Source organism: Platalea leucorodia (assembly GCF_965183815.1).
Source record: "Platalea leucorodia genome assembly, chromosome: Z".
Classification (NCBI taxonomy): Eukaryota; Metazoa; Chordata; class Aves; order Pelecaniformes; family Threskiornithidae; genus Platalea; species Platalea leucorodia.
Window position 1 is genome coordinate 54,795,105 of NC_138858.1, and position 12,245 is coordinate 54,807,349.

Sequence of the window (12,245 nt, forward strand, 5' to 3'; positions counted from 1 at the left end):
GTTCTGCTCCGTTACTGAGCGCACGTGTTGGTTTATGATATGATGGTCCCAAATGGAGAAGATGAAGAGGAAAATAACAGTAAAGTTTCTTTTGATGTTACAGGGCTGGCATGCACCTCAAACCACCGTTTAATCTTGTACTGGGCATGGTTTGTCTCCTTGTTTTCTCCCAAGGTGAAGAACAAGTTACAAAAACAAGATGTAGGAGAAGACATTTCTGTCCAAAAAAATTCTTGTGAACATGATGGCAAAGCTGGAAGGCTTGGTGACTTTGCTCAGTGGAAGGTACAAGCATGCCAGTGACGCTCCAGCCACTCTGCAGTAGAATCCTGAAGCACCTATGAGCATTACACTTTGTTAAACCAGATCTATGGCTGCTTTGTCTAAAGTGAGACAGTGACCAGGATGTGCTGTGGAAGGGGTGGTGGTGGTCAAAAGTGTTTCTGTCTTAACACCCTCTGAGCTTGTGGATTTCTCTTCCTAAAAGTTGATGAGGCTGATGACTTTCTTGGGGGAGCCCTGTCTTCCTTCTCCCCACCTTGAGGTCGCTGCCAAGCAGAGAAGTACCTTTTGCAACGTGAAATACTTCACCGTTTTTCCTAGTTGCAAAGATAACGTCCTTAAACAGGATGTGTCATCAGCTGGAAAAAGTGACTGAGGCTATGTAACACTGCTTTCTGCAGGCTCTGTACTGACGATACTATAGTTGCTCAGAGATCAAAGCTTAATGGCATGAATTGAGCTCAAATGTCGCAATTATTATTTTAGTGGGATGTTCTGTTATTTCTAGATTCCACTAGAGAAGAGCTCATTCTTTGAGAGCCAAAAAAAAAAAAAATCTGCTAATATGGACTATGGATTTTTGGACATTGGCCGTGGTAAAGCAAATCAGTTTTTATGTTTGTTTTTGCCAGAGAATGGACTAGATTTTGGCTTTTTTTTTGTATGGGGAAAGTAGGGGACGTTCAGTGTAATGTTGAAAGTTGAAATGCTTCACGTATTTCACAACCTTCCAGTGGAAGCTGTTTTTTTGTAAAAGAGATGACTGCATTTCATCTTGAGTGTTATACTTGACATTTAAGCAATTCCTCTTGCCTAAGTGCATGCCACAGTCTCTTGCATGTGCTTTTCTTTGGGTCAGTCCAGCTGAGGTGCATGCAAGCTTGACATCTTCCATTGCATTGGAGCTGTGCTTGTTTTCACCAATGAGCCTTTTGAGCATGCTGGAAGTAATGAGAACCAGTTGTTGTGGTCATTCTGGTAGGTAGACATTACTCCCTGGTGACCTGGGACAGGTTTTCAAAACACCTTGGCATGTTGTGTCACACAGGAAGCTTATAAACCACCAGCCGCTTCTGAAAATGTGGCTTTGTGTAAATGTTGAAGGAGGCACTGAGGACTTTGAAAAATGTAGTCCAATTTGTATTATGGAGTACTTTGTAAGCTAGAGCTTGACTCTTTGGGTAAACCATCCCCTGTGGTTTATTTGTGATTGGTAGGGATGGCCCCACCTGTGGCCCAGAAATACATCTTAGGAGTTCGGCTTTGATGGAAGAGGGAAGACAGATACTCCTGAAGAGTTCAGGGCCAGGAATTTCATGCTCATCCTGTTAATTCTGGGCCAGGTCTTTCCAAATGGTGATCTGCTCAGCTGTTCATAGTGGAGCATTCGGAAAAGCCCAGCATATAATATACAGACTTTTGAAAGACCCATTTGTTAAGTCCTAGTGCCAAGGCTAAATACCTTTAGAAACCCCTTGCCATTTTGCCTAAATAGTTGGGAAGCCGGATTCCTGCCCCTAACATGGCATTATATTAGTTCCAGCTCTTGCCAGAGCAAGATCCAGGCTCCCTTCTCTGTGCAGCAAGCAGAACGTAGTATTGGGCTTGGGTCATGTCACTGGTTGTTTTAGTAGCAGCAGTTAAAGCAGGTTGTGAATAGGCATTTTATTGTCAGCCTGTGCTAAAAGGAGTCCTTTTCCGCTGGTTGTCTCCAGTCTTCTGCGAGGTTGGCCCCCCTTAGATAACAAAGGGAAGTCATTTATTCAGTGTTTTGTAACTGTGTGCATGCTGCCTTAAGGATCCTGTGGATGAGCGAGATGCTATGTGTCTCGGTTTTGTCTGGACCAGAGGTGGCAGGTTGCTAGAGGGATTCCATGAGACTTTCATCAGCTTCCTGATGTTTTGGCACTATCCTTTAATATTAGTTTTACAATATTTGACATGCTCCTCAGGGGGGGAGAATGAGTTAAACTGGTTGTGGATTATCGTGAAGGTGGATCTTAAAGTGTGTCTGTGATACAAATCATTGTTATTTAGAGGACAGATGGATGGCCATGTTGAAAGCAATGTACTAGTTGCTTTCAGTATTAGTAAGCACTGGAGAACAAGGCCAGAACCTGTTCGTTAGCTAACCTAAGGCCAGGTAGTCAGTGTGTGTAAAGTGATGTAAACTAGTAGAGGACCTGGCCAAGAATTGCCACCCAGATATTGTTGCTTGTGGTCCTAATTAAATTCTTGCCTGCTGACCCAGAAGCTCTCCAATCACATCGTTAGCAACAAGAAGTCGGTGTAAACACTGTGATGTGACCTGGGTGATGTTAAAGAGGAAAGCACTTCTCGCTGAATGACTCTTTAGATGGAATAGGAAACTTGGTGTCTGATATTCATTTGGCAAATGGGAGAGAAATGTCCTCTGTGGGGAGGTTATGAAAGACTTGCTTTTAGTATCTGTGTGACTCCACTGGTAATGATCCTGTGTCCCAGGCAGCAGGTTCAAAGCTCACACCTCCACTGCTGATCCTGCATTGCTTGTGATTGCTACAGAGTCTAGCTGTGCTTAAACCAGGAGACAGACGTGTGGGATCTGGTGGTTGTGTTCTTGTCTCTGCTTTTGCTTTGCTTGTGGCCTCAGGTGAGTTGCTTGAACTCTGTGATGCTGACACTTTTCGTGGCACCTTTTTGTAACTTAATTCGGGCTCTTCAGGTTAAAAGATTACTTTAAAAGAGCAATATTGTTATGCCTATAAAATTGTCACTGTTCGGGTGGCAGTTCCCTCTTTCCTACAGCTCCAGTAGGTGTCATAAGTTTTTTTTGACTTCTTTAAAGGGTTAGAGATGAGAATGTCAGATTTGCTCCTGTGGGTTTTGCAAGCTTGTGTAAGTTGTTTTATCACAGAATGGACCTTACTTGTGATTCTTTATGGCTGTTTCTGCTGTGAATATTATCTCCAATTAGATCTCTAGCAGCAGGATAAAAAATTGCTTGCATTTGTCCACAGCTGCTCTTCATCTAGGCTAATCTCAACAGAATTTGGATTAATGCTCTTTTTCCTCCTCCTCTACTCTCATTTGAGGTTGCATAAGTGCAAAGGGCTTTTCCCTTTCTGGGAATTGTGGAAGTTATGATGAAGGTGTCCTCCAAATACTTGTGCCTTGAGAGCTTCTTGTGGGCTTGCACAGTCATAGATTGTACAAAGTGTATGTAGCTGTTTAAGAGTAAGTCTCTTGGTTGTAGCTACTATGCTGGGAGAAGTGAAATCCTAGTGCTCTGCAGAGAAGTGGCCAAGGCTCTAGACCTTGATTTGGGAGATGTGGATTTAATTCTGGACTCTTGGCTTAAACTGCAGCTCTGTTACTCAAATGCTTATCCAGGCCTCTGGTTCTCTGATGGTTTGTCTTGTTTGAGTCAAAATGTCAGTTCATGAGGCAGGTACTTCTGTCTTGCCTTGCTGATCACAGCCATCATGGAGACCTGCTCTCAACTGATGGCATATGGAGCACTGGGGGACTTTTGCCTTGGATCTGTGCTTTGCAGAGTCGACATGGCTCATGATATTGCTTGCTCCACAAAATGCAGCCTGACACTGCCTAAAGGAAATGAAACATTAAGGCATTTCTCAGTGTTCCCCAAGAGGACTATATTTCTGCTGAAATCTGGTGTTTGTGGTTTAGTCACCCATTTTCTTCCAAAATGGGTCTCCTTTGACTTGATACATACATAGGCAAAAGCTATTGGAGTTAAGCAGATACACAACTTTTCGTCTGAGGCAGGAAGGGTGAAGTGCTATACCATGTCCACTTGTGGGAAAGGAACAGCACTGGCTCTAGTAGGTCAAACCTGTGCTGTGTCCAGCAAATAATGCCTTTTTTCCCCTCATAAGGACATAATCTCTATAGATATTAGATGTATACTCTCCGTGGCTACTTGGTCTGTGGAGAGCTGCCAGTGGTGGTGTGGAAAAATCTGACTGAGAGAACAGGACAGAGGCTGCTAACTGATTTCATGGAGGCCACTAAACCTTCATCAACTAGTAAAAGCTTTTAGCTCTGCTGACCAGGACTGGGTTTAAATCATTGCTGGAGATGTAAAGGGTCTATAGCATCTTGCCAGAATCATGAAATGTTCCAGTCTCATAAGGCTTGATAAGTTCGCTTAGTTTCCTGACTAAATAGTGATTTCTTCTCTAGGGGAAAGGTTTTTTCGCCCCCCAAAAAAAGCAAACAGCTGCATTGTTTGCAGAAAGCTGCTTTTGAAGGCTGTTTTATGTTTACTTAGAACAGACACTGGGCATGGGGGTGGGGAATTGATTCTCTGCCACTTGAGCTCTTTTCCTCTTTAAATCTACAGCTGTAAAAATATGTTGCTTTGTATTTAAGATGGATTGGGTCTGGAGACTCTTGGCGTACCAGTTGATGGACTTTTCAGGAGCTATTCTGCTTCCAAGTAGTGGGTAGCACTGATCTAGAAAGAAAGGGCTGGTCAAAGTATGTGTTTCACTGTCAGCATTTTCAGAAGTTGCCCTGTAGCCTAGCTTTCTCTTAAGAGTAATTTTCTGAATTGCACACTGAGTTGGAATTGCAGCCCTGTGGGTCTGGAGGCCGTGCACGGCTTCTGCAGCAGGGGGAAATGTCACATGCAGAGAGTCTTCTGCAAAGGCAGACCATGGAACAAGTGTGTGGACCCAGTGCTTTAATTGTGCTGGTGGGTGTTGTGGCTGCTGGTCTGGGTGCATAGAGAAGGTCCTGACCTGGTGCTAGATCTTTACTAAGAGCAAAGCAGGAACCCCAGGCCAGATCAGAAGGTACATGAAATTGCCTTGCACCTTTTGCCCATCCTCTGATGTCCACTGATTTGCCATGCTAAACAAGCTCTTCTGTAACTGTAAAGGTAAGCTTCTCCCTAGGAAGAGACTGGGGGAAACTCTATCAGAAGATCTGGGGAAGTATTGGGATGTCTTTTACTTGATCTCTCCTGTGTGTTTTTTGTCAGGAATTGGGAAAACTTGAGACACCTGTCAAATAGCATATTAATTGTGCACAAGTCTGAGTGGCATGTTGGTAGAGCGTGCAGGGACCTCTGGATCCTCACCATTTATTTGCTGGCTCAATACAAAATGGCTTCTTAATCCTTACTTTTTCTTGGCTGGCTGGTTAACTGAATGTTTGTTGCTATATCTATGTGTTGCATAGGGCATATGCCTGGATTCAGGATGTTATTCCAAGCATGCATTACTTGTTTAACAATTATCAGACAGCCTCTTCTGATGGTATCTTTTTATTTGTGGTAAGGTGGCAGTTTGAGTTTGCATCTGGGTTACTAGACAGCTGCCAGGTGTACCCCAAAGCTGTAGGCAATTTGAGTCTCCCTTGGTGTGCTCCATGTAGTCTTAAGTTTTGCAGTTGTGTTCTATATGTTGGTGAAGAGGTGGAGAAATGCTGAAGGACAGCTGGACAAAAATAGATTTCTGGGTGATGAAGAGAAGTATGCCTGACACCTCTAGGCTTAAAATTGCTGTATATTGGTATCTACCTCTAGTGGAAAACTTGCAGTGTTCCCACAATGAAAAGATTTGATGTGAAAATTTGATGTCTTGCACAAAGACCTCTCCACAACTAAATTGTGCTCTTTGTTGCAGTCGAGGGAATTCCTCCTACTTTCAGAGAGCAAGTCCTTTATAAAAGCAAGAGATTGCACTTTAAAAGGATGGGTTCAGTATTGGCAGTTATAAATCCACATTCTCTTCAGCAGAGCTGTGGTACATTAGATCAGAGAAAGCTTATGCTATGGTGATGAATTCACGCGGCTTTTCTTATTCTAGGCAGAAACAGCATTGCTGCTTTAGACAAGTTTCAGGTAAGTGTCAGGAGTGATCACAGATGCCTGCTATTGGCTCAAAATTTTACTTAGGTGAGACACAAAAGCCCGCATTGGAAACGAGCTGGTATTTGTGTGTTTTGGCACTGCAGGGCTACATGGCAAGTTGGATTTCCCAGCTATGTTGAACTTACCAGACTAGCCTGAAGTGGAGATACAGACGGACTTCAGCTCCAGCTGAGCTGGAAGTGTTGGATCTATCAGTTTTCTGCATCTCTGGTTTACAGTTCTTGTCTGTTGTCAGCTGGAAGAACATCTGAAAGTGTGCTTACCCGTTTTCCTTTGAGATGCTTAGTTTGCAGAGCATTTTCTGATGCATTAGTAATTCAAGTGGACCCAGTTAACTTGTATCAGCAGTGAACCAAATATGTCAGCTTCTGTGGATCAAAATAAGAGACGGCTCTAGGCATCAAGAAACCTGTGTTACCCAGTCTGTAACAGGTGCTGGCGCAGAGTATGTCTTTGAAGCTGTCACCCCAGCATGGCTGGAAGAAGAACTGGGCATGCTTTAGGTTCAGGTTTTGTGCTCTTGGTGATTTGTCCAGTGTTTGACCCTATCCCCTAGTTTAATGTAGAGACTTAGCTGGTAGTGCCAACATGTGGGCCACGTTTTCCAGTCTTCAGGCCAGTCCTTACAAATCGGTATTTGTGCTTCATTTGAAACTTGTATCCAGGCAAACTGACCTTACTTGAAGGCCAGAACATTTGCTTTATTCCCAGGAAAGTTTAGCTGAACTCCAGAGAGCTGGAGTCCAAGCAGACGGCCACAGCTGAGTCTTCCTGGCTGCACAGGCTTCTGCTGATCAGTTGAGATGTGTTAAATGATCAAATATGTGCCCTTATCTCGCTACAGTTTGCTAATGCAATGTGAACCCTACACCCTCTATAAAGCAATATTTGTATTCTGGATCCTGTGGACTGACTGCAATTGCAAGGGACCAATGTCGGGATTTTCACCAATGTAGATTAAACAGGCTACTCCATGATTAGCTCAAACATACCACAGACTACTTCAGATTTTATTCTGCCTCTGCGCGGGTTATTAAGGCACAGGAGTTGAGTGTATTTCTATTGATGAGAACACCAAAGGTGTCTTTGGTTCTCCCTGGGATCCTTCCTGCACTCTTCCTGTGGCACTTTATACTAATGGATTTTGGTATTTAGCTGTAATTGCTGGAAAGCATTGGAAAGTAGTTTGTGAGGCGTGATAATATTCCCTACTTAGTTTTGTCTCTGGGTTACATGTTAATTGCAGCTTTAAATGTGTAATACTGGCATGCAGAGGAGGTGCTGCAAAGCCCCTGTATCCAAGCCTGTAAGCAAAGGTGTCTTTGGGTCCATGAGCATGTGTGCAGTCCTCAGCAGCTAGGGTTTGTGCTCTGAGTTTGTCCAGAAAGGGCAGGTTTTTTTCCCTGCCATGGAAGTGCTATTAGCCTGTCAAGTGCCTCACTCTGAGCGTGTCTGGGAATTCACTGTCTACCAGCCAGATGGGCACCCAGCTAGACTGTGTTAGTGTCAAGGTGCTCCAGCCAGCAGGAAGCACTGGGCAGGGGAGGGAGGCTCTCCTGTCAGATCAGTTGGGCATCCCTCTGTGAAGGAGCATCTGTAGAGGTCATGTCAGGGAATTTCAGCAGAAGTTAATAAGCCCATGCTGACTGTTCACTCGGCTGCTTGCGTCGTGACATGAGGTTCAATTTGTAGGGTTTTGTAGGCGTCTGTTACTGTTCTTTGCTTCCCTGTACTGGCATTAAGAAGCACTGTTGCCCTGTTGTGATACTACAGTGTAATTATCTGTAGAACTCAGCATAATGGGTTTAATTGTTTTTGTTAGTCATGTTAGGGAAATTTTTTTGTAACACAGGCCTATATTACTAGAGACAAGTTTTTAATCTGCAACTCATTGTAATAATGGAATTTACTTTTGGACGAGTCTTAAAGGCCACAAGAGTTCATTAACTCAAGGCTCACATCCGGAATTGCCGTTTATCATCTAGTCTTACTCCAGTGTAGGATTGGTCAGACCATTTCCTGAGGAAGTCTTATGTTCCTAGCACATTTATGGATTTTTGGGAACCTTTTCAATGCAGTTTGCAATCAGACATGCAACTCCGAATCATATGGCTAGGGTACTGGTATGTGGGACACTAGAATCAAAAGCATGTGTGTTCCCAGTTTAACAGATGTTGGAGGGAATGATTCTTTTACTGTGTGTTTGGATAGGCTGCTAGCTGTTCTGTTAACAGCTGCCTGTCAACAACAGAGTGTATTCAAGTACATAAATCAGAATTAATTTGACTTGGATTAACTAAATTTCTGTATGGACACTTACTCAAAATGAAACTACTCTTAATCTGAAGTGGCCTTAAACTCAAAAGTAAATTAAGCTATGCCAAGTTAATTCTGAAAAAAAAAAAGGTTTAATGAAGTTTAACTAATGTACTATAAGCTCACCTTTCCATTTGGTTGAGCCTTCCTGAAAGCCTGTGTGTACCCAAGCCTATACCATGCTATTATTAATAGCTATCAAAGAGATGAATGTGTTTTTTAACCCTTTATACTTTCTCATACTCTCATAAGGTGCATACTGAATGGACCCAATTAACAGTGTTGGAGGCCAGGTGGTTGCAAGACCTGAACACTGACTCAGTAGCAATTTTCCATTCACTTTATTCAAATACGAATGACTGCGGGGTCATTCTTAGTCACTTACCTTCAAGGAAATGGATGTTTTTCCCTTGCCTGTTAAGTGCATAGCATTTTCTCCTAAAAGTGGTGATGTTGACTGGATTTCAAAACAAAGGCTTTCCTAATTTGGCAGCAGGCTTTTCACCATTATAAAAGTAAATATGGAAAGAAGCTTTAAAAAAAAAAAAAAGGTTGAATTGTATGGTTCAGTCTCATTCAAAGAGGTCCTTAAATCAGCTTCCAAAGCCTATGATTTTATCCTTGTTCTGGGCTGTTCTTACTCTTGGAATTTTGGGGCAGGAAGGAGGAAAATTATTGTCCTGCGGGTATTGCATTCTTTTGTGCCTCGGAGCTCTGAGGTAAGAGACAGCGAGTCTAAATCTGAGTTTACTGAGACCCATGAGACTTGGCTGGAGTGCATGGGGTAAGGAAGCAGTGGTGGAGAGTGCCATGGGGGGCTGCAGGGTTACATGGGGTCACAGAGTGCAGCCTCTGGCTTTCCCTGTCTTGTCACCTTTTGTGTTCTCACTGACACAGCTTTTTCCTTTCAACTCTTTTTTTTTTTTTTTTCTTCCCCCCCTAGTTAATGCCCAGCCACAATATCTCTGCTGTATACTGCCACTGCTGCTGCACAAAGGGAGCTCCTAGGCTTTGCTGAAGGAAGATGGCTTTCTGGACGCAGCTGGGATTGCTGCTATGGAAGAACTTCACCTACAGAAGAAGACAGACTGTAAGTATTAGCCACAGCGTTTTTTGAGGTCTAAGTTGTAGCTGTGTAGCTTACTCTTCAAGCAAAACAGGGAAACATCCTGTATCTTAATGTTTTACCTCTAATGGTCCCTGGCAGAGCAACCCGTCTGCCTTTGGAAAGACCTGATTCAAATTGAAGAGGGTGGTGGGTGGACAGAAACGAGAGGGCTTGAAGGTGCTCAAGACTTCTGTCCTGAATCCCAGCGTGAGAGAGTGTCAGAGTGCTGAAACACTCATGTCAGACCAGGCAGAGAGGGTGCATGGCTGCCGTGTGCAGCAAGGAAGACGTAAAATGAAAACCTGTGCTATGACGTGCTCCGCTCTGCAGGTGGGGCATTGCCAGACTGCAGCAATGTGCACTTGAGTCTAAAAGCTTTTGAATGCTGCAAGCTGCAACAACAGCAGCAAAATTCTGCCACTTCCTAATGGCAGAAGTGGTGGAGGCAATAGCAGGCATCTTCAGTCTCTTAGATCAGGTAGACAAACCCAAGCCTGTTGTGTAACTTTACAACAGCAGGTATAGTTTAAGTGACTGGCATGAGACATGTTGTTACACTGGCCTGGAGACAAATCCAGGCAACTGATGTTTTTCTGCCAAGGTGCGTTTTGATTAGTTAAAGTGCTAGCCTCACCATCTATTAGCAGTGTGGGAATGTACCTGTTCAGATAGACAGTATGCAACAAGAATTTCTCCTAGTGATGACAAAGGCACAGGAGCATGAATCCAGTATGGTGTTCTTAAAGTTATTCTGCCTTTACATTAATGAGACCTCACAGGATGCTGTGACTCCTGCAGACAGCTAAAAGCCAGAGAAAATGTGCTATTTCCCCTCCAGGGATTTAGGGGATAACTGTGTTGGACAAGGGCATGTCCTGTACAACAGGCCTGTGCAGAGGATCTCTTGTGTTAGATCTGACCTTGAGGCGGTATGAGTAGGGAATGTGAAGGGAACATGAGTTACTGAGGTGGTGAGTGGAAAGTGGTCTCTCTGATAAGCTTTCTGAACCCTGCAAATGTCAGGGTGCTTGCCAGCTGGTTGGGGCTGGGTTGTTTTAGAAACTCGGAGTCACAAGGGAGGGGAGGCTATCATATTCACCACTGGAGATGGAGACAGTCTCTGAAGTCTTTGCTCAGGTGTCTGAAGCTTGTTTTCATTGGACTTGTGTCCAGTGAATTTAGAGCTGGAATTGGTCCATTCTTAAGTAAAACCAGACAAAGGGGACTCATGGCATCTTTGACTTTTCCTGTATACCTTTGTGGTTACAGAGCTGCCAGTGATGGCAGGAATTTCTGTGATTTGCATGTTTTTGTCCTTACCCCAGGAGCCTTGATCTCCCAGGACAGGACTGCCCAGCTGAGAGGCTGTGGGCTGTGTCACCTTCAAGGAGTGAGGCTGTCTGTTCTCTGGATGTATGGGCCAGCATCCTGACCTTGTGAACAGCCTCATAATTTAGAAGAAAGTTGCAATGGAACTGGGGAAGGTAGTCTCAAAACTGGCTACAGCTCTTAAAAAAATAGGCTGTTCTCAGCTATTGCCCGTGTAACCAAGGCTCTTAGAGCTGAAAAGTCTCTTCCTCCCTTGCCATTAGAGATCTTACTCTTGACCTCTCCCAAACTGCCTTTAGCAACTAGGGGAGCTCTAGGGTATTGATGGATCCTCTGGAGCAATGCTTAAACTGGTTAAACCAGGAGGAGATTTCAGAGGAGTTGAGTTTTACACTGAGGATGATGGCTTTTTTTGTCAGGGTCGTCTAAAAATAATGCATCACATTTGAAGGTTACTTGAAGAGGTCTGAGTTTAGCATGCATGTCCTGTCAAGGTAGCTGCAAGCTAGTTTACTGGGCAGCAGAGGTCCATTTGGATCCTTTGGCGATGCCACAAAAATGCAGTAGGCTAAGTGTGTGTCAGTGAAAAAGACCTTCCTGCTTGTAGTTTTGTCATGATCTTGGATCTGCTCAGCTATTTCTTGGTACCTTCTGGCAGGTTCTATATTGATTTCCCATCAAGTAGCCCAAAGGGATGAAACTGCTCATAATCTCTGTTCCACACTGATGATATTAGTCAATTCACAATGAAGGCTTGAGACATCGCTTGGTTTTGTGGGCTTCCTATACCTGTGGGGTTTTTCTCATTAATGGTTCCCATTTGGGCTTTACCTGAAGACGTCAGGAAGGGAGGGCCACTTAATAGAAAATGGCAGAAAAGTAGCACAACATCTCTTCTCACCATGCTGTTATCATGGCTGCACAGTCATTCATCTATCTGCTTTACTGTTAAGAGACCAGTGTCCTTGAGCTGGGTGTACTGGTGACGGCTGTCTCCCATTTGTACTTACTGAAGATGTAGCCCAGAAGTAGTTTGATCCTTACCCTTTCTCCCACAAGAATAGTGGGCTAGCCTTTGCTTCCGACCAAACCCTCTCTTTGGCTGCTATGAGTTTGGGCTGCATTGCGAAAGATGGGTTCAAAGCTCAGCCTGACGTGTGCAATTCCAGCGTTACTTTGTACTAGATAACTTCCAACAGCACTGGAACGGAGTAAAGGAATTTACAGGGGGAGAGGAAAGAAACATCATGTTCAGGGGTCACTGTGTAAAAACATTTCTTTCTCCCTGCTGTCTTGCAAATAAGGAGACGCTTCAAACTCGCATGG

At 43.9% G+C, this 12,245-nt stretch overlaps 1 protein-coding gene across 5 annotated transcripts in view; it reads left to right on the forward strand.

Moving 5' to 3' along the window:
- Positions 1–12,245, forward strand: part of ABCA1 (ATP binding cassette subfamily A member 1) — a 99,812-nt gene that overhangs the window by 6,969 nt on the left and 80,598 nt on the right. For all 5 annotated transcript variants that reach the window (XM_082336638.1, XM_082336635.1, XM_082336639.1 and 2 more), the window contains exon 2: positions 9,426–9,572. In XM_082336638.1, coding sequence (XP_082192764.1) covers positions 9,507–9,572 — 66 coding nt within the window. In that variant the 5' untranslated portion in view covers positions 9,426–9,506. The remainder of the gene's footprint in view (positions 1–9,425; positions 9,573–12,245) is intronic.